Below are 24889 nucleotides of genomic sequence, written 5' to 3'. Positions count from 1 at the left end.
ACTACCCTCCACTTGGTAGTCTCTCTTCTTACTCCCTGAGCTACAAAGTCTTCTTTTTTTTTTTTTTTTTTTTTTTTTTGCGCATTTATCATCTATTTTTTGTCGTTTTTGAGTTTTTTTTTAACTCGGGTCTCGTCTCGACCGTTTTTCTCATGAGGTTGGACTTCAGCCTTTGTGCTGGAGGGTTGAACCCTCAGTTCCAAGACTTTCCAAAGCCTCCAGACCTCCCGAGTCCTCAGGACCTGAGCTGTCACACAGTCTGAGGGCTGAAATTTTCTAAGTCCCACAGTAGATCTCTGTTAGATTTAACTTTCAGTCCAAGACTATTTCTGATCAGATTAGAGGTGGTGACCATGGTAACTTTCTCTGAAGCTCAAGTATATCCTGATTTAGCAAACAGCAAAGAAATGCAGAAGAACTTTCCCTGGATTTTTTAAACAATCTATAAACATGAAGTTTTTCAATAGGCAAGTTTGATCTGATTTATATTTTGAAGATTGTATTTGAATTTGTAGGTTTTCCCTTGGATCATGATTTGGGGTTTGTTAGTTTTGACCTTGGCATTCTGTGTGCCAGATTTCAATTTTTTGTGGTCATTTTGTGCATTTTTGCTGTTACTCTGTGAGTTTTTGTTGTAATTTTGCACCATTTTTTAGTCATTTTGCATCTCCTCCACGTCTTTGTCAAAGTTTCTGACTTTGCATCACTTTTTATTTTTTAATCTTTGTGGTAATTTTGAGCTTTTTTGAAGGTGTCGTGTTTTTGGGCACTTGAAGAAGAACGCACTACACAGACGAGTTACTTTTCACTGTGGGTGCGTATTTTCACAACAACAACACTTCAACACTTTCCGTCACTTTACGACTCCTTACTTCTTCTTCAGTTCCTTACCAATAACAACACCCCACTGCCACCTAGTGGACAGGTAGTATGAACTCTCAGGACACAACATTTCCCCGTTTCTTAGAAGTGTTACTTCTCCACCAATCAAATAGGGGAATTGCAAAACATTTTAGAACACTATTGCCTGTAGTAGTAGTCTGAACGTTACTTCACCAACAACAATTTTTGATACACATTTCCCTTTATATAGTACTGCAACATAACTGCATAGGTCTTCTTATAATCTGTCTTAATATGACTAATGCAGCCGATTTTAAATCCTTGTGTTCTCAAGTGAGAAAGTCGTCCAGCCACTCAGGTGATCTCCTGTTTCGCTGGCTTCTACTTGGTAGGCTGTCACTCAGGGCAGGCTCTTCTGGCCTCTGTTCTTCAGCAGGAAGAGTGAAGGTCTCAGGTAGCACCGACAGGTGTGAAGCATCCCAAGTTTTCCCATCTGTGAGTGTGTAGCTATGAGGTCCTTTTTTTCTGCAGGACTTTGAAAGGCTCACTGAACTTGGATTTTCCTTTCTTAAGATGCACAGGTTTCCTCACACGTACCAAGCTTCCTGGGTGCAGCTTAGGAGCCTTGGCGTGTCTCTTGGCGTCTGTGTTTGTTTTCATTTGTAACTGCTTGTTTTTGACTCTGTCTCTCAGTTCTTCGTCTTGAGCAGCTGTGAAATCACGTTGGACAGAGAGTTTGGTTCTCATCGTCCTGTCATACATGAGCTAGAATGGTGATAACCCTGTGGTTGCATGCGGTGTAGCTCTGTAGGTTTGCAGGAACTCAGTGATAAAGTTTTCCATGGAGCTCTCTCTCGCTCTACAGTAAGGATACTTTCCTTTAACACTATTAAACCTCTCTACAGCTCCATTTCCTTGTGGGTGGTATATTGTTGTTCTGATGTGTTGGATGTCTCATTCCTTCAGAAAAGAAGAGAGTTCTGTGGATGTGAACTGTGGGCCATTGTCTGTAACAACTGCTATAGGATTTCCTTTTTGGCTAAAAACAGTCCTCATGAAGTGAATTACTGTAGCCGTGGAGCAAAACACACTTCTGGCCACTTTGAATAATAGTCCACCATAGTAATAGCAAACTTGCAGTCAGCTGGACCAATCTCGAATGGGCCAACAATGTCCAGTGCCAGTTTCTCCCAAGGTCCATTAGACAAAGGAACAGGTGTCAATGGTGTAGGATTTGTTTTTGTGGTCTTGTCATTCAGCTAGCAAGGAACACATGTGGCAATGACTGATTGTACCAGCGCATCCATCTTAGGCCACCAGTACAAGTCTCTGGGCTGTCAGTAATAAATAGCTTTACCTGCTGGAAACTTCTCTGTGCATCTTCAGTCCAAGTGAATGTGGCATCACGTAGTACTGCTCTCATTGCTCCACTACAGTTGCGTAATTTTGGATGAATTTTGAGTACCAGGATGTCAGACCAAGAAAAGATCTGAGGGAAGTAGCATCTGCAGGTGCTGGAGCGTCTCGAATGGCTACCACGTGGTCATCATTTGGCAGCAAACCAGCTTCAGTTATAGTGTGGCCCAGGTAAGTCAGCTTTTGTTGGTAGAATTTGTATTTCTCTGTGTTCAGACGTAGACCAGCTTCCTGTAACTTATGGAGTCCAGCTTTGAGGCGCGTGTCATGCTCAGCACGGCTGGATGAGTACACTATGATGTCATCTAAATATGCTTGAACCCCCGGCAGACCTTGGAGCACAATGGACATCATTTTCTGGAATGCTGATGGTGCTGATGCTAATCAATAGCAAACGCGCTTGTATCGGAACAACCCCTCGTGAGTTATGAAGGCAGTTAGGTCTCTGCTCTCCTCATGTAGAGGAACCTGGTAGTAGGCATTGGCCAGGTCGATGGTAGAGAAGATGCTTGCTCCTCTGAGCTCTGAAAAGAGCTCCTCCATCTGTGGAATGGGGCAACTATCAGTTACTATAGCCTTGTTTGGTTCTCTGAGGTCTGAACACATGCGTATTCTGGATGAATTCTTTCGCTGCGTCACTACAATCGGCGACACTCGGGGAGATGCATCAATTTTTCTCGATGATGTCGGTGTCCAGCAGCCGCTTCAATTCTGCAGAAACAGCATCTCTGACAGCAAAAGGCAATCTCCTTAGTTTTTGTTGCACTGGTTTCACATTATCTCTGACCTTGACTTTGTGCACAAAATTTTTCACACAGCCCATGGCAGGTGTAGTTGGGGCTGTAGCGACATGTGGAGATGAAGGTGAATCAGCAGGTGGAGGTGGATCAGCAGGTAGAGGTGGATCAGCAGATGGAGGTGGAGCAGTGAGTGAAGGCGGAGCAGCAGATATCAGATATATTAGGTCCAATCCCAGCAGTAGTGAAACTGACTCCACAATGTAGAAGGAAGCTGGGGCAGAATTGCCATCATGGTGTATCTGTGTATCCAGTATGCCTCGGACTGGGATTCTCTGCCCTGAGTATGTCACCAGTGGAATCTTTGCTTCTCTCAGGGGTAAATGACGGAATGCATACTCGTAGACATGGGCTGGTAATATTGACACTGGTGATCCAGTATCTACTATCATCTCACGTGTCTGCATATTTAGGAATGTGCCTAAATCCACTTTGCACATTATTTTTTTTTCGTCTGGGGCAGCATATTGCAGAAGCAGTACAGTAAGTTCAGGAATAACAACCTCCCTCACTTCATGTTTGGACTTGAACGACACACTTCTGAAAAATGTCCAGTCTTTCCACACGATTTGCACACTTTGCTTGCAGCAGGACATTTTGGAGAACTTGCCAGATGTTTATCTGAGTCACATCTGAAACATTTGCGTGTGTGTTTAGTCTTTGCTTCACCTTTCTTTTGTCCACCTGAACTGTTGTAGCGCCCCCCTCCTCTTTTTGGCAGCACACAAAAATCTTTTTTTGTGAATGTTTTTCCACAAGAAAATGTTCAAAAATTTTCCCCAAAATGTTGAAAATGTGGACATCACAAGTTTCACTGTGAAATTCATTTTTTTCTCCACATTTTTAAACTTTAAAACGGGTCGATTTTGACCTGCAGGATGACATGAGGGTTAAAATACCCTGAGTATGCATCATTATGCACTGGCCACTCCACATTTCATCTCCTAGAAAGCATACATCTTCACTCCAAAGTTATTAGTTCTACTTTGTGATCTCCTTTCAATCCTTCCTCCGTACACACTTTCTAGGCCTTCTTTTACCTCAGACATTCATCATAATCAAAACATCGATTGTTACTGGAATATTCAGCATTCAGTACTTCACACACTTATACTACTTATCAATAGCCTCTGTCAGGATTACATCATAATCAAAGACGAATTTTACACGACAACATCAACCTTCAATGGATCATGTCAACATTAACCCTCCTGTTGTCCTCATTTACAGGCACCAAAAAATATTGTCTCCTTGTCTGAAAAAAATCCAAAAATTCAGCAAAAGAATTCCTCAAATTTCTGAAAATTTGCAAAACCTTTTGGAAGAAAATTCCAATAATTCCTTAAAAGTTTCCCTTAAAAGTTTTATTCAAGCAAAATAAATGAAACCCCAAAATTTGGCAAGAAATTTAATGTAAATATTTTCAAAAAAATTCTTCCAAAAATCCTAAAAATGTCTCAAGTGATAACATATATATATATATATATATATATATATACACATGTGTGTCAGTAAAAACTTTGAATGTTGTCTTTTAGAACATTCAGAAAAAAAATCAACCAAAATCCGGCGAAATTCGCCAGATTTTGGTTGATTTTTTTTTTCTGAATGTTCAGAAAGAAACATTTTTAACATTTCTTTTTATTCCACCGAAAAAGTGTTCAACAAATTCCCCAAAATGTTGAAAATGTGGACATCAGAAGTTTCACTGTGAAAATATTTATATTTTAAACTTTAAAATGGGTCAATTTGACCCACAGGACGACACGAGGGTAACTGCACTTCTCCATCTTTCAGTGTGGAGCTGCAACACTAAACTACTCAGTGACAACAACACACTTTACACTGGTTCCTAGTCCACCTCCCAGTAACATGGTCCAGTCAGAGTCTCTACACACCAGCTGCTGCTTCAACCTCTGGATCATCAGGACACACTTCATCCTCTCAACAAACACCGTCCTGATCATTAAATATTCCAGCTGCACAGAGAAGAAAGATCAGAGGAGATGAATGAGTTTTGACCTGTAGTTTCATTTTACATTCACATGGAAGTTCATTATTTTCTGTAATTTTCTATTAAATTATCTGTAACTGAAAAAAATGATCAAATATCAGTGAAATAGCAGTTTATTTACTATTTTATAATCCTTAATATCAAATAGCAGCACATATCTGTAAAGTATTTCTGTTTTTTAAACTGATTTACACCATAAAAATGTGTAATTTTAGAGGAAAACATTATAAAATAACACACTGACATTTGTAACAGTAGATTATTGTAGAAGGTAAAGTATTTACAGTTTGATCCTCCTTTTTATGCTTTTTGTGTAAATTTACTCCTTTTTCTCCTGATTTTAATCCAAATTATCTGTAATTGAACAAAATGATCCAACATGTGTAAAATGAGAGGAAATGCTGAGAGAATGACTAAATGTAAAGATGCTGCTGTGAAATAAGAGGCGCTGGTTTGCAGGCTTCAGTCTCACTGATCTCAGAGCTGTGACAAACATCAGACTGATCAGCTGATCACTGTTGGAATGAGACAACAAACAGTGAGATCAGATCTGATGACGGAGGACCACTGTCTCTGCACATCTGGAAGGCTGACAGCTGGAATCAGCTTTATTTCCTCAACACATCAACACAACAACAACAGTCGGCTTCACATCCATCAAACACACCATGACAACAAGCTTGTGGCTCCTCTAATTGGCTGACTGCTGTCTCTGTGTTTCTGTCTCCATTCTGCTCTCACAGCTTCACTGAGAAGCTGCAGGTTTACAGGAGACACTGGATCTTTGCTTTGATATTGACTGTGTTTAGTAGAAAACTGCTGGAAGCAGCAGAGACTGATGGAACCTTCTACTGACCTCAGATACTTCAGGCTGCAGTCTGGACTCTCCTCAAGATCTAACAGATGTTTCACTGATGAATGCTGTAGGTTGCTCCATCTCAGGTCCAGATATTCCAGATGGGAGGGGTTGGACTTCAGAGCTGAGACCAGAGAATCACAGCTGATCTCTGACAAACTGCACCCTCTCAATCTGAATAAAGAATCAAAGATGTGAGTTGAGGAGACAAAGTTCCTGCTGAAAATCATTCAGAGTTTCATCATGAGTTCAGAGCTGCAGAAATCTGGATTTCTATGCATGAAATCAATGTTAAATCCCCTTCAAATGTTCTTTTCATACGTGCAGCTTCATCAATGAGATCTGTTCATTTATTCTACCAGAGGAGAAGCTGCTGGACCACAGAGGACAAATACATTTGCTTCCAAGACAGAAAGGTGAAAAGCATCTAAAGGCTGAGCAGACAAAGCCACTGTCTTTACTTCAGTCATCTCACAGCTCCAAATGCTGGAAAGGATGAAGGAGAGAGTTTGTGCCACTGGTGAGCTTCCAGTTAAAGTGTTGCAGTGATGTGACACACAACAGGTGCTGACAGGTGAGGAGAGTTCTTCTACTCACTGACTTCTATCAGCTCAGCACAGAGAACTTTAAGGACGCTTTAGCTTTGACTCTGGACTGAGTCTAGACTTTAAGACTCCCTACTACATTTAAAAAGAAAAAGTCTTTGGATGATTCACAGCAGTCATTAAGACTGATGAGAAAAAAGAAACATTCACCCAAAGATGAGAACTTTGAATCACTGAAAACATGAAGTCTTACTCCAGAGTCTTCAGGATGCAGTCTGGACTCTCCAGAAAACCACACAGATGTTTCACTCCTGAATCACACAGTTCTTCATTTTCACTCAGGTCCAGATGTTCCAGATGGGAGGGGTTGGACTTGAGAGCTGAGACCAGAGAATCACAGCTGATCTCTGTCAACTCACACCACCTCAGTCTGAATAAAGAATAAAAGATGTGAGTTGAATTTCATCATGACTTCAGAGCTGAAGAAGCTTCACAATGTTCAAGTTCAGAAAATGGAAACTCCAAGCAGCTGAAGCCAACAGGATGCAGCTTCAAACAGTCCAACAGAAGCAGTGAAGAAGAGCTCTCATTAATATTAATGACAACATGCTGCTGCTTCAATAAAGATGGAGTGACTTCAGCTCTGAAACTCTGCAGCTCCACCAGTGGCTCCATCCACACAAACTCATGCTGAGCAACAAACACAAGGAAAAACACTCTGACATTTATTTCACTTTCTGCTCAGAGTCACACAAACACACAAGAAGGAAACGTGGACAAAATGAGGCTCCAGACTCTAAAATATCTTCATGTTCTGGAACCATGGAAATGTTTCCATCAGGACTCCACATTCACATCATTTCATTCTTCATCCATCTGTCACTGATGGTGGAAAGTGTCCATCACAGTTTTCAGAGGACCAGGTGACGTCTTCAAACTCTTTTCTCAAACACAAACATCTTCACTTTCAAATGACTCAAACCAGAGAAAAGAAGAAAATCAGCAGAAACTGAAGCAGGAAATGTTCCCATTGATCCTGATAAATGACTTCAACTCTTCATCAACTGTCACAACTTTTGCTGCTGGATTTTCTGCTCATTCAACAACTGATGGATCAGCTTCATGTTTCATCAGCAGATAAATCAAATGGCTGCATCTAGGATTTCAACATTTCACTTTCTCAAACATCACATGGCTTCATCCAAGTGTTGAACCAGCAGATGATGAATATTAGTTTCTGTTTCTCAGGATGAAAAATTGCTTCAATTACAGCTCAAACTATCAGTCCACTATTTAATGAGTTCATGGACAAAACATCAGAAACATTTCCATCATAGTTGGAGTCATTGATCCAGTTAAACACCAAACTGGTTCCAGTCTGTCCACTGTCAACACTTTCTGCTTTCTGTCACACTCAACTCAATATCTGTACCTTTGGACTGTTGCTGGAACAAAACCAGACATTTGAAGACGTCACCTTCAACTCTGACAAAGAGGGATCAACAGTTTTCACTGTTTTTAGCTTTTAGACTTTATTCCAATCACTGACAGGAAAATAAACTACAAAATAATCCTGAGTTGCTGCCTGGTTTCAGTCTGAGTTGTAGAAAAACATGAAGTCAGATCTGAGCTGAAGATCACGTGTGTCAGAGTTTCACAGTCAATTATTCACTGGAGGATTTTTCTGATTTTATTCAGCTTTGAAATGTGCAGCTCAACATTTGTCTGCCACAGTCCAAGGACTAAAGCAGAGAAGAAGAAAACAGACGTTCCCATGAAGATCCTCAGTGTGGATCAGTAGAACATCAGCCTGATGGCTGCAGTTTAGAGTCACCACAACTTTACATCACATTCATCTCAGCACACAAAGAAAACATGATGTCTTACTCCAGAGTCTTCAGGATGCAGTCTGGACTCTCCAGAAAACCACACAGATGTTTCACTCCTGAATCCTTCAGGTTGTTCCTGCTCAGGTTCAGATGTTCCAGATGGGAGGGGTTGGACTTCAGAGCTGAGACCACTGAATCACAGCTGATCTCTGACAACCTGCAGCTCCACAATCTGAATAAAGAATAAAAGATGTGAGTTGAGGAGACAAAGTTCCTGCTGAAAATCATTCAGAGTTTCATCACGAGTTCAGAGCTGAAGAAGTTTATATTTCTATGCATCAAATCAACGTTAAATCTCCTTCAAATCTTCTTTTCATACATGCAGCTTCATCAATGAGATCTGTTCATTTATTCTACCAGAGGAGAAGCTGCTGGACCACAGAGGACAAATACATTTGCTTCAAGGACAGAAAGGTGAAAAGCATCTAAAGGCTGAGCAGACAAAGCCACTGTCTTTACTTCAGTCATCTCACAGCTCCAAATGCTGGAAAGGATGAAGGAGAGAGTTTGTGCCACTGGTGAGCTTCCAGTTAAAGTGTTGCAGTGATGTGACACACAACAGGTGCTGACAGGTGAGGAGAGTTCTTCTACTCACTGACTTCTATCAGCTCAGCACAGAGAACTTTAAGGACACTTTAGCTTTGACTCTGGACTCAGTCTAGACTTTAAGACTCCCTACTACATTTAAAAAGAAAAACTCTGTGGATGATTCACAGCAGTCATTAAGACTGATGAGAAAAAAGAAACATTCACCCAAAGATGAGAACTTCGAATCACTGAGAACATGATGTCTGACCCCAGAGTCTTCAGGATGCAGTCTGGACTCTCCAGAAAACCACTCAGATGTTTCACTGATGAGTCCTGCAGGTCGTTGCCGCTCAGGACAAGATGTTCCAGATGTGAGGGGTTGGACTTCAGAACTGAGACCAGAGAATCACAGCTGATCTCCGACAAACTGCAGTTCCCCAATCTGAATAAAGAATAAAAGATGTGAGTTGAATTTCATCATGAGCTCTCATTAATATTAATGACAACATGCTGCTGCTTCAATAAAGATGGAGTGACTTCAGCTCTGAAACTCTGCAGCTCCACCAGTGGCTCCATCCACACAAACTCATGCTGAGCAACAAACACAAGGAAAAACTCTGACATTTATTTCACTTTCTGCTCAGAGTCACACAAACACACAAGAAGGAAACGTGGACAAAATGAGGCTCCAGACTCTAAAATATCTTCATGTTCTGGAACCATGGAAATGTTTCCATCAGGACTCCACATTCACATCATTTCATTCTTCATCCATCTGTCATTGATGGTGGAAAGTGTCCATCACAGTTTTCAGAGGACCAGGAGATGCCTTCAAACTCTTTTCTCAAACACAAACATCTTCACTTTCAAATGACTCAAACCAAAGAAAAGGAGAAAATCAGCAGTAACTCCAGCAGAAAATGTTCCCATTGATCCTGATAAATGAATAAATGATAGGTTGTTGCTAGAGGTACGGACCCGGACCCGTAGCCTGTGGACTACGGATACGGCACTTGCCATTTGCCAATCAGATACTCGAGATCTGGTCACGTGACTCCTGGTAGACGCAAGCGGTACGGACCCGTAGCATCGGTACTACAGGTATGGACCCTAAACCTGACCCTAACACTAACCTTAACCTTTGCTTACCTTTCAACAGTTTACAGTGGTTAGCAGCTTCTTGACTTGCAAGACTTGCGTACGGGTCTGTATCTGTCTGGCAAATGGAAAGTGCCGTATCCGTAGCCCACAGGCTACGGGTACGGGTCCGTATCTGTAGACACTACCTAAATGATATGGTGCCATAATTGGGTCAAAAGGCACGCACTTAACTCTCTCTCTCGTGTGCGAAACACGTACCCGCGCAAGCAGAAAAAAGTCTCCACGGGCGCAAAAAACACTGTGCGCACGCGTAGCAATGTCTCCGCGCGCATGGAGGCTCCTCGCGCGCGACATTGCTACACATGTGCAGACCAAGCTCTGTGCATCCAGTGTCTCACGAAACTGTCCTCCTGCGTGCGTGGAACTCTGATCTACGCGAGCTGGGAGAACACTTTTGACCCTTTGTGGGCAGATACCAGTGCTCGCCACAACCTCCCTATGACTGGCTGTCTGCGACAGCAAGAACTCACCCCCCACGTGGGACGCCACTGTATACAAGAGAGGAAATGACACAGTCCGCTGGAGCCCCTTTGATGCTGCTGCCGCTGTTCTGCTGTGCCCATGGACTGCAGGTCCACTGAACACACACAGAACCGAGCCCGGATCTCCAACTGCCGGTGGGTGAGTGTCTCCACGTATTTCTGGCTCTAAACGGGAGATCTTAGTGCTCCATTGCGGGGCTGTCAGCCTTTAGTACAGCGATTAGACGTTAGTTAGCACCATTGCTAACGGCAGTTACCCAGGTGGACTGACCGGAATCGGCCCAGAAGCCCAGCGCGCGCGAGAGAGTGTTACACGTGCGAGAGAGAGAGTTACGTGCGCGTGACTTTTGACCCAATTATGGCACCATAAAATGACTTCAACTCTTCATCAACTGTCACAACTTTTGCTGCTGGATTTTCTGCTCATTCAACAACTGATGGATCAGCTTCATGTTTCATCAGCAGCTAAATCAAACGGCTGCATCTTGGATTTCAACATTTCACTTTCTGAATATCACATGGCTTCATCCAAGTGTTCAACCAGCAGATGCTGAATATTTGTTTCTGTCTCTCAAGATGAAAAACTGCTTCAATTACAGCTCAAACTATCAGTCCACTGTTTGATGAGTCCATGGACAAAACATCAGAAACATTTCCATCATAGTTGGAGTCATTGATCCAGTTAAACACCAAACTGGTTCCAGTCTGTCCACTGTCAACACTTTCTGCTTTCTGTCACACTCAACTCAATATCTGTACCTTTGGACTGTTGCTGGAACAAAACCAGACATTTGAAGACGTCACCTTCAACTCTGACAAAGTGGGATCAACAGTTTTCACTGTTTTTAGCTTTTAGACTTTATTCCAATCACTGACAGGAAAATAAACTACAAAATAATCCTGAGTTGCTGCCTGGTTTCAGTCTGAATTGTAGAAAAACTGATGCTCCACTGCAGCTCAGCACAAACACTGTGGAAACACAAACATACTGACTGGATGTGTGGAAGTCACACTGCTGAAGCCTCACATCACTTTCACATCAGCTTTACATTCAGACACACAGCAGGACTGTGGATTCTGTCCTCCATCTGGAACTCTGCAGTCAGCTCATCAGGGCATTTATTCACACTTCAACAATATCAAACATCTTCCCACTGTTTTCAGGAAAATCCTCAAAATTTATCAACAAAAACTCCAAACTTCAGTCAAGGATTTAAATTGAATATATTGATAAACCATCAACAGTGGACTGACCTGAGAGTCTCCAGTTTACAGTTTGGACTCTGCAGTCCATCACAAAGATGCTTCACTCCTGAATCCTGCAGCTTGTTGCAGCTCAGGTCCAGATCTATCAGATGGGAGGGCTTGGACTTCAGAGCTGAGGCCACGACTTCACAGTGACTCTCTGAGAGTTCACAGTTAGTAAGTCTGTAATGAGACATAAATGACAAAACATGTTGTTATGAAAGAGGACATTTTATATTTCCTTCAAGCATTTGACAGCAGTACGCTTGGACTGGTCTTGTTGGACATTTAGTTCTTCACATCAGCTGATCTTCTCTGACTGATGACATCAAACTGAATTCTCATCAGCCTCTCTCACACCTGCACACTTAGAATCTTTCTTTGGTTTCATCTGCAGATGGACTTCCATTTAGGCTTCCAACTGTCAAATGCTACACAAATCAAACTGATCACTGGACAACATCACACCTGAACATCATTAATATGAACATCAGGAAATATTCTGATGTGATGACAGACCACTGAGTCAACTTTAGTCCTCAACGTTCTTTGGTGAGATTCTGAAAAACTTGTTCAGCACAAACACCAACAACAATGCAGTAAAGTTGAATTATTTCCACCATAATCTCTCACAAACATGTTATCAGGGTTTGTAGCGTTAAAAGCACAACTCTGCCCTTTGCGTGAATCAGATTTCTGGAAACGGTCTGACTTCTACCATTCTGCTCTGATATATTCACACCTCTGAACATTTCCTGATTCCACTCTTCTCTGCAGCAACAAGACAGAACACCAGAGTTTCTCTCTGAGGAACTGAATATCAGGAAAGACGTCAGATCTGGACTCTGGGACACGACTTCACTCTTTAAAATCAACAGCTGAGTTCAGATCAATAAAATGCTCCATGACTCAGTCCAACACACTTTACAGCATCAGTCTTTGTATGATCAGTAGTTTACAGAGCTTCATGTCCACGTTAACAAGCTTTAGATAGAAACTGTTGGACAAGTGACTCAATCACTTGACTGATCTCAGGATTATTCTCTACCTGAGGAACCAAATACTGTTACAGCATCAATATCATCTCATGACTGTCAGACAAAGTTATGTTGAAATCTTTACAATATTCATTTAACGATCCACAACATTTCAACAACTACTTCTGAGTCTTTTAAAGGCAGAAAAACTGACTACATGCAACACTGATAACAAAGAACGACATAGTTTAATGAAATAAAGCTAAAAATAATGTGAAATAAAAACTAGGAACTCAGACTCTTTCAAATTGAGTTCACATCAGTGACAGCAAAAATTCCTTCAAACATTTATGTCAGACTTCAGAAATGTTTGTTAAAGACACAGATCTGATGTTAAACTCTAAAGAGGAGTGAAATAATCTGGTTTGTCTGATTAGAAAAGATTTCAGAATCTCCTCATGTGATAATAACTTTACTGCTTCACTGAAAACTGTAAAATGCTTCCACATAAAGAACCTCTATAGTTCTTCAAGAGTTTCAGCAGATCTGCATGTTTCCTCCATCAGACAAAGGAAGAACCTCAGACGAAAAAGCTGTCTGATCGAACAATTATTAGAATTAAATAGAAAAACTGTCTTCATTCATATATCAATTTCAAAAACAAGAACATGAAAAATCTACATTTTCGCAGCGTTTGAAGCAGCTGAAGAACATCTGAGACCAAATGCAGCTGACATGATGTTTGACATAAACAAGAGGAACATTAAGAAGAATGAGATGTTCTAGTGAGAACATGCATAGAACTGATCTACTCTGACTGATCATGTTCATCACATCTGGACTCACCGAGCCTTTCTGCAGTTCCTCACAGCTGGAATCAGTCTCAGTTTTCCCTCATATGATGTCCAGTAGTTGTCCAGGTACAACTCATCCAGAACCTCCTCTGACATCTGCAGCATGGAGGCCAGAGCTGAGTAGTGGATCTCAGAGAGTTCCTCCACTGATCTGTTCTCTGAATGCAGGAACTTTTGGATCTCCTGATGAACTGAGAGATCCTTCATCTCCATCAGACAGTGAAAGATGTTGATACTTCTGTCTGGAGACATTCCATAACTGTTCTTTGTCTTCAGGTTGTTGATAACTCTGTGGATCGTTTCGGGATGGTTCTCTGTCTGACCCAGCAGACCTCCTAAGAGTCTCTGGTTGGACTCCAGACAGAGGCCATGAAGGAAACGAACAAACAGGTCCAGGTGACCATTTCTACTTCTGAGGGATTTCTCCATGACTCTGTCCAGGAAAACATCCAGGGATGAGAGGTCTGTGTTATCCTCCTCTTCCTCCTCCTCATCATCAACGTTCCAGTCTTTTCCCAGGAACTTCTCCAGAACCTCAGTGTTCCTGTTACTGTAACAGTGGAACATGTAGACCGCAGCCAGAAACTCCTGAATGCTCAGATGAACAAAGCTGTAGACTGGTTTCTGGAACATCACACACTCTCTTCTGAAGATCTGGGTACAAACTCCTGACAACACCGAGGCCTCTGTCACATCCAGACCACACTGCTCCAGGTCTTCTTGGTAGAACATGATGTTTCCTTTCTCCAGATGTTCAAAGGCCAGCCTCCCCAGCTTCAGAAGAACTTCCCTGTCAGCCTCCATCAGCTCCTGTGGACTCGTCTCAGGTCCCTCATGGTACTTGTTCTTCTTCCTCTGTGTCTGAACCAGCAAGAAGTGTGAGAACATGTCAGTCATGGTCTTGGGCAGCTCTCCTCTCTGCTCTGTGCTCAACACGTGCTCCAGAACTGTAGCAGTGATCCAGCAGAACAGTGGGAGTCGACACATGATGTGGAGGTTCCTGGATGTCTTCATGTGGGAGATGATTGTGCTGGAGTGCTCTTCATCACTGAACCTCCTCCTGAAGTACTCCTCCTTCTGGCCGTCGGTGAAGCCTCGTACTTCTGTTAACCTGTCCACATGTTTAGGAGGGATCTGATTGGCTGCCGCAGGGCGGGAAGTGATCCAGACCAGAGCTGAGGGAAGCAGATTCCCGTCCATGAGGTTCACCAGCAGAACGTCCAGCGATGACTTCTGGCTGACGTCAGACACAACCTTCCTGTTGGTGAAATCCAGTGAAAGTCTGCTTTCATCCAGACCGTCAAAGATGAACAAAAGTTTACAGACAGCCAGCTGCTCTGCCGTCACTTTCTGTAACGTTGGATGGAAAACATGGAGCAGCGTGAGAAGACTGTGCTGCTCATCTCTGATCAAGTTCAGCTCCCTGAACGGAAGCACCACCACCACACTGACGTCTTGGTTTTCTCCGCCCTCTGCCCAGTCCAGAGTGAACTTCAGCACTGAGAAGCTTTTTCCCACGCCAGCCACGCCGTTGGTTAGGACCACTCTGATGGCTCTCTGCTGCTCAGGTAAGGCTTTGAAGATGTCCTGGAACCTGATGGGAGTGTCATGGAGGCTCTTCTTGGAAGCTGTCTCCAGCTGCCCCACCTCATGTTGGACATCAGCCTCTCCACTGTGTCCCTCTGTGATGTAGAGCTCAGTGTAGATCCTGTTGAGGAGGGGTCCACCTCCTGCTTCATCACTTCCTTCAGTCACATGTTCACATCTCCTCCTCAGACTCATCTTATGTTCCTGCAGAACCTCCTGCAGACTAACACCTGCTCACACACCAGACACACAATCACAATCAACAAACACAAACACCTACATGTCTGGACAACACAACACAACAACAAGCTCAGTTTCCACACATCAGTCCACCAGCAGATGTTCAGTCTTACTTTGTCCACAGCTGCTGCTTCTGGATCTTTCTCCACACTGGGGACAGGAGGAGTGTCCTGATAGAGCAGACTGGTCCCAGTATGAGCTGATGCACTGTCTGCAGAACCAGTGTCCACAGCTGCTAGAGACTGGATCCTTCAGGACGTCCTGACACCGAGCACAGCAGGACGGCTGCTCCTCCACACAAACTCCTCTCCTCTTCATCACTCTGTAAACACATTTATTCATCACTCAGATCATCTGGAGAAAAACATCCACATCTGACTCCACAGAGCAGAAGAGAACAGTAAAAGTGAGGCTACTGTTCTGACAGAGCAACAGCCAAACATCTGGATCATCAGAACCAAGAACCAATGAAGACCAACCACAACATCAGCTACACATCTGGAGAACATTCTTTCACACTCTGAAAATCTTTACGGCGGCTTCAACATTGGTATGAAGATGTTTGAATATTGGCTGTAAATTGTGGAATCCAGGTTTTCAGCTGTTTTACCACAGAAACACCATCAGAAGTTCTGCTTCTAAAACCCAGACCAGGATCCATCTCAGTCTCAAAGAGTTCTGCATCATGACCACTGTGCGACTGTTTCAGAGAATCTTCCTTCATCCTAAAACCTTCATTTTCTATCAGGTCAGTTTACAGCAGAAACAGTTCCTTACTTTGTGTCTGAAGGTTCAGGTTCTTTACTGAAGAATGGAGGATCATTTTTGGACCGGTCACTCTTCATAGACAGATGGCTGGAGGCTGGAAACTCCTCCTCCTCACGATCACTCATCTTGTGGACTTCAGTCAGTCTGAGAGGAAAACCAGCAACACTGACTGAGAGCTCAGGAAATAATCAAAGTCAAAGTAACAAACAAGTTTAGATTTGTCTTCATTCAGGTTCTTTATCTACAGAAGTGAACTCTAAAAAAGTCCTCAGAGAGAAAACTGACTCAGTGATTGAGACTCCCCCCTGCCTCCACAATCGAGTTTCTTCCTCCGACTGAGTCTAAACTAACCAACAGCTGGAGTGTTTCCTCCCTGTTCTCATATGATGCTCCTCCACTCCATTTACAGCTCAAAACTGAGCTCTGACATCGGCTTGTTTGTCAGCAGGATTCCTCCAAAACTACCTGCTCACATTTCCTACATGTGGAGGAGAGGTGGAGTGTGAGGCCAAAGGAAGAACCCAGAAAACATCTGGAATGTGATGATTTCTGCACCTTGTCCAGCTCTGGTGTTCATTCAGAAGTTCATGGTGTATCTGAACGTCTCTTTGGCTTCAACAAACAAAGATTCTGGTGCAGATGTTGGCACTTGGTTTCACTATAAGGTTTAAACTGACTAAAGGAATCTATTTAAAACCCATCCTCTGCCAAGGACAATGTTCTATTTCAAGTCAGGTTTAATAGTTCTTCCTGGGCTGATGCTCCTCCTCATCTCACTGCAGGATTCATTTAACCTCCACATGAAGACTTTAAAGGCTTCTATTTACGATATTTACTAACTTCATTCATGAACACCGTGTTTCCTAACTCATTATATTTGACCTCCCTGCTAACAAATCCAAATGTTTACGACGTCTACGGTGCATCTCTGACATGTTAAACTCTTCATTTGTGTTGGAAAACTGTCACACAAATCACTCCTCTTCATCATCAGTCTGAGAGTTAAACCAGCAACACTGGGTGTAACACAACGAGAACAAGTCTGTTCAAGAGTCACAGTTCAGACTTTCAGGTCAGGAAATAAACTGCGGTCACGTCAGCCGTCTTTCGTTTTTGCGTGGTCAAGCCAGCCGCTCCAAGATCTTATGTGTCCCCTCGTACAGACTTTATGGTAAACGCACAGAAACAAGTGCGAAAGTCAGCGTGACTTACAAAAGCGCCTGGAAACTTCCGGTTTTCAAAATAAAACGGGTGAATGAAAGAGGTGTGTGTCATAGACCAGACTTAGATATACCATCCTGTGTTGACTTTAAGCCAATAGGTCACATGACTTGGGAGCGATTGAGCTAAAATTGCAAAATTTACAGTTAAATATTAATATAAAATATGCAAAGTAACCAAATGGAATAAAAAGTGCTGTGTCTGGATCACTCTATGAGATGCTCTAATCCTGCATAGATTTGGAGTCTCTGGGTCACATAACCTGGGAGCTACTGAGCTAAAATGCTAATATTTACATTTTGAAATGAATTAAAAACTAACTAAAAATATATTAATAGTGTCCAAAAGCAATAAAAAAGTCTGTGTAATAAACCAGGTCTAAATCTATTTAGCCAAAAGATCACATGACCTGGGAGTTGTCTTGATCACCCTTTACCATCCTGTCAATCATCATTGATTTGGAGTCTCTAGGTCAAAATGGCCTGGGAGCTATTGAGCTAAAATGCTAATATTTACTGTAAAAAAATATTATTAAATTCATTAAGTATCCAAATGTAATAAAAAGTGGTGTGTCTTGATCACCCTTTACCATCCTGTCAATCAACATTGGTTTGGATCCTGTGGGTCACATGACCTGGAAGCTATTGAGCTAAAATGCTAATATTTACTGTAAAAAAATATTACTAAATTTATTAGGTATCCAATTGAAATAAAATGTGGTGTGTCTTGATCAGTCTGTGTCATACTATAATCCTGAATACATTTGGAGTCTCTGGGTCACATGACCTGGAAGCTATTGAGCTAAAATGCTAATATTTACTGTAAAAATTAATATTAAATCCATTAAGCATTCAAATGTAATAAAAACTGGTGTGTCTTGATCACCCTTTACCATCCTGTCAATCATCATTGATTTGGAGTCTCTAGGTCACATGACCTGGAAGCTATTGAGCTAAAATGCTAATATTTACTGTAAAAATTAATATTAAATCCATTAAGTATTCAAATGTAATAAAAACTGGTGTGTCTTGATCACCCTTTACAATCCTGTCAATCATCATTGATTTGGAGTCTCTAGGTCACATGACCTGGAAGCTATTGAGCTAAAATGCTAATATTTAATGTAAAAAAATAATAATATTAAATTCATTAAGTATCCAAATAGAATAAAAAAGTGGTGTGCCTTGATCAGTCTGTGTCATAATCCTGAATACATTTAGTTTCTAGGTCACATGACCTAGGAGCTATTTAGCTAAAATGCTAATATTTACATTATGACTGATATCAAAAATTCCTAAAAAATAATGTGTCCAAATGTAATAAAAAAGAAATGTGTGTGATAGACCACGCTTAAGTGTTGAATTAGAGCCAAAAGGTCACATGATCAGGGAGTTATTGATCTGTAATGCTCATATTCACAGCATAAAATACATGAAAAATTATTTTAAAATGTTAATTGTGTCCAAAAACTTAAATTCATTAGGTATCCAGCTAACTGCCACAGGTCTTTGCTCGTCTTTTTTCTGCTTTTTTTCAAACAACCCATCGCAAAACTCTGACTCCGAACGGTGTTCTGGATATTGAGCAGCACGTGTGTTATGGGCTCAGTCGACTGGATACTTATTTCATTGATAATTAAAAGTTAACTTATGTGACGTTATGTTACGTTATGTTATGATACGTTACAGCACTCAAATATAGGGATTTGTAGTTCATAGATTCTTTGTCACACTTAGAAACATTGAATGAACATTTGGACACAATTAATATGTATTATGAATTTTTCATGTATTTTATACCGTAATTATGAGCATTACAGCTCTATAACTCCCAGGTCATGTGATCTTTTGGCTAAATAGATTTAGACCTGGTTTATTACACAGACTTTTTTATTGCTTTTGCACACTATTTTTTTTTTAGTGAGTTTTTAATTAATTTCAAAATGTAAATATTAGTATTTTAGCTCAATAGCTCCCAAGTCATGTGACCTAGAGACTCCAAATCTATGCAGGATTATAGTTTCTCATAGAGTAATCAAGACACAGCACTTTTTATTCCATCTGGATACTTTGCATATTTTATATTGATATTTAACTGTAAATTTTAGCATTTTGGCTCAATAGCTCCCAGGTGATGTGACCTAGAGACTCCAAATCAATGATGATTGACAGGATGGTAAAGGGTGATCAAGACACACCACTTTTTATTACATTTGGATACCTATTAAATTTAATATAATTTTTTTTACAGTAAATATTAGCGTTTTAGCTCAATAGCTCCCAGGTCACGTGACCTAGAGACTCTTCTCTAGAAGAAGGAGTAAAAATTAACTTGGAAAATTACACCAAGTTCTTGGAACAAAATTTTATACCATGGCACAACTCAAAGTCTGCCAGTTACAAGAAGAGCATCATCTTCATGCAGGACAATGCGCCAAGTCATGCCTCCAAGTACACTAAAGAGCGGCTGGCCAAGAAGAATTTCAAGGACAAACGCCTGATGACATGGCCCCCTGCTTCACCAGATCTAAACCCAATAGAGAATCTTTGGGCAGTTCTCAAACAGGAGTTGTACGCCAATGGCCGCCAGTTTTCTTCTATGGACAGTCTTTGGAGAGCAATATTGACCACAAGCAAGAACATTGACTCTAAAACCATCAAAAAGCTCACATGCTCAGTTGATTCTAGACTGGTTAAAGTATTGCAGAAGAAAGGCGGTTATATCAACATGTGATAAACAAATTTTCAATTAAATATTGTTTAAAATTGTTATTTTTTATTATACCATTGTTGAATATTGTTTTAAAAATAAAGATTATCATGTTATATACTTGTTGGTATAAAATAAATGTGTTGTTTACGTTTAAAACTGAACTTTGTTTATTTTTTTATTTGACTTGCATAATAATAATTATTATTATTACTGTTACTATTACTACTACTATTACTATTATATCAATTATTATTATTATTACTATTATTACTGCTATTATTACTATTATTTTTATCATCATTATTATTATTATTACTGTTATTATTACTACGACTATTACTATTATATCACATGTATAAATCACGTTCTTTGGGAAAGCTTAAACATGTGAGAAAAGTAGCCAGAGATAAAGAATTGTCTACAACAAAATAATTCCATCATAAATCAGGGCTATTATTAGTTCTATCAGATGCTGTATTCTAACCCACCAGTGACTGCAGTAAGTCTGTTTTTTCTTTGTAACAGGCTGATGCTAGGAATACTAGATTCATAACATCGAATTTTAAACGAAAAATGGTCTCAGATTAGTTATTTCACCGGCAAGCAGCTGTGTAATACACAGGATGATGTAGAGAGCTGTTAGATCATGGGTAGAAGCCAGACACGGAGCTGATGGGGTTCTATCCGTCTTGTCGGCGTTTATTTCTCTCTAGCTATGACAACATGCTAACAATATATTATTCCTTACATACATCTTACATGTGAAAAGTAATCCCACGAGCTCTTGTTTCCTTACAGCGCTCATTAGAGCATCCATAGGCTGAACAGAAGTCCAGCATCTTTAAATAACTATGCTGGAGTCAGAGGGAGATAGTGTGTAGCTTAAGTGTTGAGTGGCAAAACCAGCATTGTAAAAAATATCCGAGCAGCTTATACAGTAGCTAAACCTGTGACGTTTCTAAAAAAATCAAACAGTTTGGCAATCGGTTCAAAATTCAGCGAATAATTCCACTTTGAGATTCAGCAGTACCTCTTGCCTCCGTAGATGTCCATGCACCACTGGCCCCGGTTCAAGATGGCGGCGCTGTAAGCACGCCTCTCGACAGCCTATGAGGCATCTATGTATATATGTCTATGCGCGATACAAGAAAGTTGAAAAATATTCAACTTTTGCCGCTGTCGCCTGGAGCTTCAACCAATCAGCGAGGGTTTCACTCACTGACCAATGAGCTTACAGCAAGTTACACAGTACAGTCCGCTCCTATACACTAATGGTCCGCTCCGGTTTTCAACCATTGTTTTCGGCTCTTTTCAACATGGAGGAGCAAATTATTTTAGCCGTGATTGATTTCCCGATTCTTTATGATCCTTCTCTTAATGACTATCGGGATATAAATAAAAGAGTTGCTGCATGGGAGTTGGTTGGCGCCAGGGTAAACTTTTATAAGCCAATGTCAATAGTAAAATTTCGGCTAAATCAAGCAATATCTTCTGGCTCATCATCTTTATGCTTTTCTGTCATGCAACTCTTTGAAAACGTAAAAAAAATCCCTCCAATTTCACAGCCAATCAGAAGTGAGGGAGACAAGCGCTCTGTGCTTTTGTACCATTTGGTTACTTTGCATATTTTATATTAATATTTAACTGTAAATTTTGCGATTTTAGCTCAATCACTCCCAGGTCATGTGACCTATTGGCTCAAATTCAACACAGGATGGTATATCTAAGTCTGGTCTATAGATAGATAGATAGAGCTCTTTATTGTCCCGAAGGAAATTTGTTTTCACAAGCTGTCATGTCACACATCATAACATACCTACAAAGACAAAATTCACAATATGACACACAAAAATAGAATTCAAGTTCAGCGCGGTGGCTTATTGAGGATGACGATAGCTGATGGAACAAAACTTCTGTTGTAACGGACATAACGCCATCTTAGTGCTCGAAATCTGCGTCCAGAGGGGAGGAGCTGGAACATGTGAAGAAGAGGGTGTTCAGTGTCCGAAATTATTGATCTGGCGAGACGGGCTATTACCTTATTATTAAGTTCAGATATGTTAGGTGTAGGTTGATGTATAATTTTAGATGCAATACGTGTGATTTTAACAAGTCGGTTTCTGTCTGAAACTGATAACAAAGTATAGAAACAGGAAGAACAATACAGCAGAATGGACTGGATTATACTTTTGTACAGCAGCAACAAGAGATGAGGAGCAACATGAAGAGAACTGAGTGTACAGAGAACATGAAGTCTTTGTTGTGATCGTTTATAAATATCTGTGACATGATGTTTGAAGGTAAAGTCATTATCCAAAGTGAGTCCAAGATATTTGAATGTGTTCACCTGTTCTATTGATTATGATTAATGAAAATTCTATTCAAACTTGGTGTAGGTGGGCTAAAAACCATCTCCTTTGTCTTACTGGAGTTAATATACAGATGATTATTTGTACACCATTGTGTGAAATGTATCACTGAATGGTTGTAAGCTGTAATTGATTCCTGATTATTGAGTAGAGCCAAAATTGCAGTATCATCAGAATATTTGTAATATGTTGTGATGTTCGTAGGGCTTGTGCAGTCATTGGTGTAAAGTGTGTAGAGAAAGGGACTGAGGACACAGCCTTGAGGAGCTCCAGTGTTGGTAATAATGGTGTCCGATAACACAGTCCCAATCCTCACAGCCTGCAATCTACTACTGAGAAAACTATGAATTAAACGTATAACATAGTGTGAGATATTCAGCTGCTGTAGTTTTTGTATCATGAGGTGACGTTGAATTGTATTAAAAGCGGAACTTAAATCCACAAAAAGAACCGCTGCAAAATTACTAGATGTTTCCAGGTGTTGAAGGAGTGAATGGAGAAGGCATACCACAGCATCCTCCGTACCCCGTCTGGTCTTATAAGCAAACTGAAATTTATCCAGCTGTAGATTAACAGTAGGCAAAATTGAATGTAGAATCAGTTTCTCATAACATTTACTTACTATTGGTGTAAGTGCAACAGGTCTGTAGTGGTTGAGTTCTGATGGACGGGGTTTTTTTGATATTGGAATAATTGTGGATGTTCTCCAGTGAGTAGGCCACCATCCTGTACGATATGAGTCCCGCATAATAGAAAATATTACAGGACAAAGTTCCATGACACAGAACCGCAGCACCTTGGCAGGGATGCCATCCGGTCCCATAGCTTTACCTATTTTACAACGACTCAGCTCCTGTCTAACATCCTCTTCATTGAAAGGGGGAGATGTTGGTGGGTCAGATGGAAGAGCCCTCAAGAATTCGTCACAGGTAGCTGAGAAGTCAGTAATGTCGAACCTGGAGTAAAACGTGTCTATGACACACACCTCTTTAATTCACCCGTTTTATTTTGAAAACCGGAAGTTTCCAGGCGCTTTTGTAAGTCACGCTGACTTTCGCACTTGTTTCTGTGCGTTTACCATAAAGTCTGTACGAGGGGGTACATAAGATCTTGGAGAGGCTGGCTTGACCACGGGAAAACGAAAGATGGCTGACGTGACCGCAGTGGAAAACAAAACACAGAGTCCAGAGTGTCCACCTGGTGAATGAAAAGATCCACAGACAGACAGCAGACTGAGAGACTCTGACAGGATAACAATAAGAACACTGAACCAACACTCACCTTGTTGTCGTTCTCTGTCCGCTGTAAAATGGAGTCTGAACTCAGTGAAACTTTTGTTTTCTTCCTGAACTCTGTACTTGGATCACATGAGCAGAGCAGCGCCTCCCTTCTAATGAACACAACAGAGTAGGGCTGCCGCTAACGACGCGCCGACGAATCGTCTGAGCACGAAACGTCATCAAAAGCGGAAGTGAGCGCGCAATTCAACAGAAATCCCCGTCCGACCGGAGCGCGGAACACGGACGGACATCAGCGCTGCATCGTAAACACGGACATCCTACAAAAGAGTAGAACTGATCTTCATCTGGACTTTGTCTCTGTAGTAACTCATTAATCCTCCTGTTGTCTTCATTTACGGGCACCAAAAAATATTGTTTCCTTGTCTGAAAAAAAATCCCAAAATTCAGCAAAAAAAATCCCCAAATTTTTTGAAAATTTGCAAAACCTTTAGGAAGAAAATTCCAATAATTCCTTAAAGTTTCCTTTAAAAGTTTAATTTTTAAAAAATCCCCCAAATTTGGCAAGAAAATATTTTCAAAAAATGAGTAAAAATCTTCCAAAAAAATCCTAAAAATATCTAAAGTGATTCCATATATATCAGCAAAACTTGTAATATTTTCTTTAAGAACATTCACATAAAAATCAACCAAAATCCAGTGAAATTTGTTGGATTTTGGTTGATTTTCTGTGAATGTTCTTAAGAAACATTTTTAACATTTCCTTTTTTCCACCAAAAAATGTTCAAAGATTTCCCAAAAATGTTGAAAATGTGGACATCAGAAGTTTCACTGTGAAAATACATTTTTTCCAGATTTTCAAACTTTAAAACGGATCAATTTGACCTGCAGGACGACACAAGGGTTAAACAGACTCTGAACACCAGAGTTTCACTGACACATGCATCAAATCAAAAACTCCCATCTCCCGCTCAGCGTCCATTACTTGGACTCCCTGTATCTCCAACCACATCCTCAGACCTCCAACACCCTTTTAACAAGAGGAAACCTTGAGCAGAACCCGGCTCTTGTATGGGTGGACCCGTCTGCTGCTGGCCGGCAGGTTGAAGATAAACTGAGAAAAGATGCTGATGAGCTGCTGAATATG

At 41.0% G+C, this 24889-nt stretch overlaps 1 protein-coding gene across 3 annotated transcripts; it reads right to left on the bottom strand.

Moving 5' to 3' along the window:
- Window positions 1-4618: 4618 nt before the first annotated feature.
- LOC110972912 (NACHT, LRR and PYD domains-containing protein 3-like) lies at window positions 4619-24244 on the bottom strand. 3 transcript variants are annotated; one of them, XM_051952364.1, is made up of 10 exons: window positions 23786-24241; window positions 16212-16346; window positions 15548-15756; window positions 13600-15424; window positions 11786-11959; window positions 9157-9330; window positions 8359-8532; window positions 6725-6901; window positions 5927-6100; window positions 4619-5035 (listed from the first exon to the last, which is right to left on the bottom strand). In XM_051952364.1, exons 2-10 carry the CDS (start codon window positions 16325-16327, stop codon window positions 5023-5025), a joined length of 3036 nt encoding a protein of 1011 aa, XP_051808324.1. In that variant the 5' UTR covers window positions 16328-16346; window positions 23786-24241; the 3' UTR covers window positions 4619-5022. The 3 variants fall into 3 exon arrangements, with proteins under 3 accessions (XP_051808324.1, XP_051808325.1, XP_051808327.1); XM_051952365.1 differs by lacking the exon at window positions 6725-6901; XM_051952367.1 differs by lacking the exons at window positions 4619-5035; window positions 5927-6100; window positions 6725-6901 and having other exon boundaries at window positions 8365-8532; window positions 9114-9330; window positions 23786-24244.
- Between the last annotated feature and the right edge of the window lie 645 nt (window positions 24245-24889).

Source organism: Acanthochromis polyacanthus, chromosome 8 (assembly GCF_021347895.1).
Source record: "Acanthochromis polyacanthus isolate Apoly-LR-REF ecotype Palm Island chromosome 8, KAUST_Apoly_ChrSc, whole genome shotgun sequence".
NCBI classification, from domain to species: Eukaryota; Metazoa; Chordata; class Actinopteri; family Pomacentridae; genus Acanthochromis; species Acanthochromis polyacanthus.
Note: the sequence above shows the minus strand (reverse complement) of the source record. Positions and strands in the feature narration are given on the sequence as shown.

Excerpts from the sequence above, each read along its gene's own strand:
- LOC110972912 (XM_051952364.1), bottom strand. The coding sequence starts at position 16,327 with ATGAGTGATCGTGAGGAGGAGGAGTTTCCAGCCTCCAGCCATCTGTCT. Across the intron at positions 11,960-13,599 it reads AGGAACTGCAGAAAGGCTCG|ACTTACTAACTGTGAACTCT; the intron begins GTGAGTCCAGAT and ends GTCTCATTACAG. Across the intron at positions 6,101-6,724 it reads TGCATCCTGAAGACTCTGGA|ATTGAGAGGGTGCAGTTTGT; the intron begins GTAAGACTTCAT and ends TTCTTTATTCAG.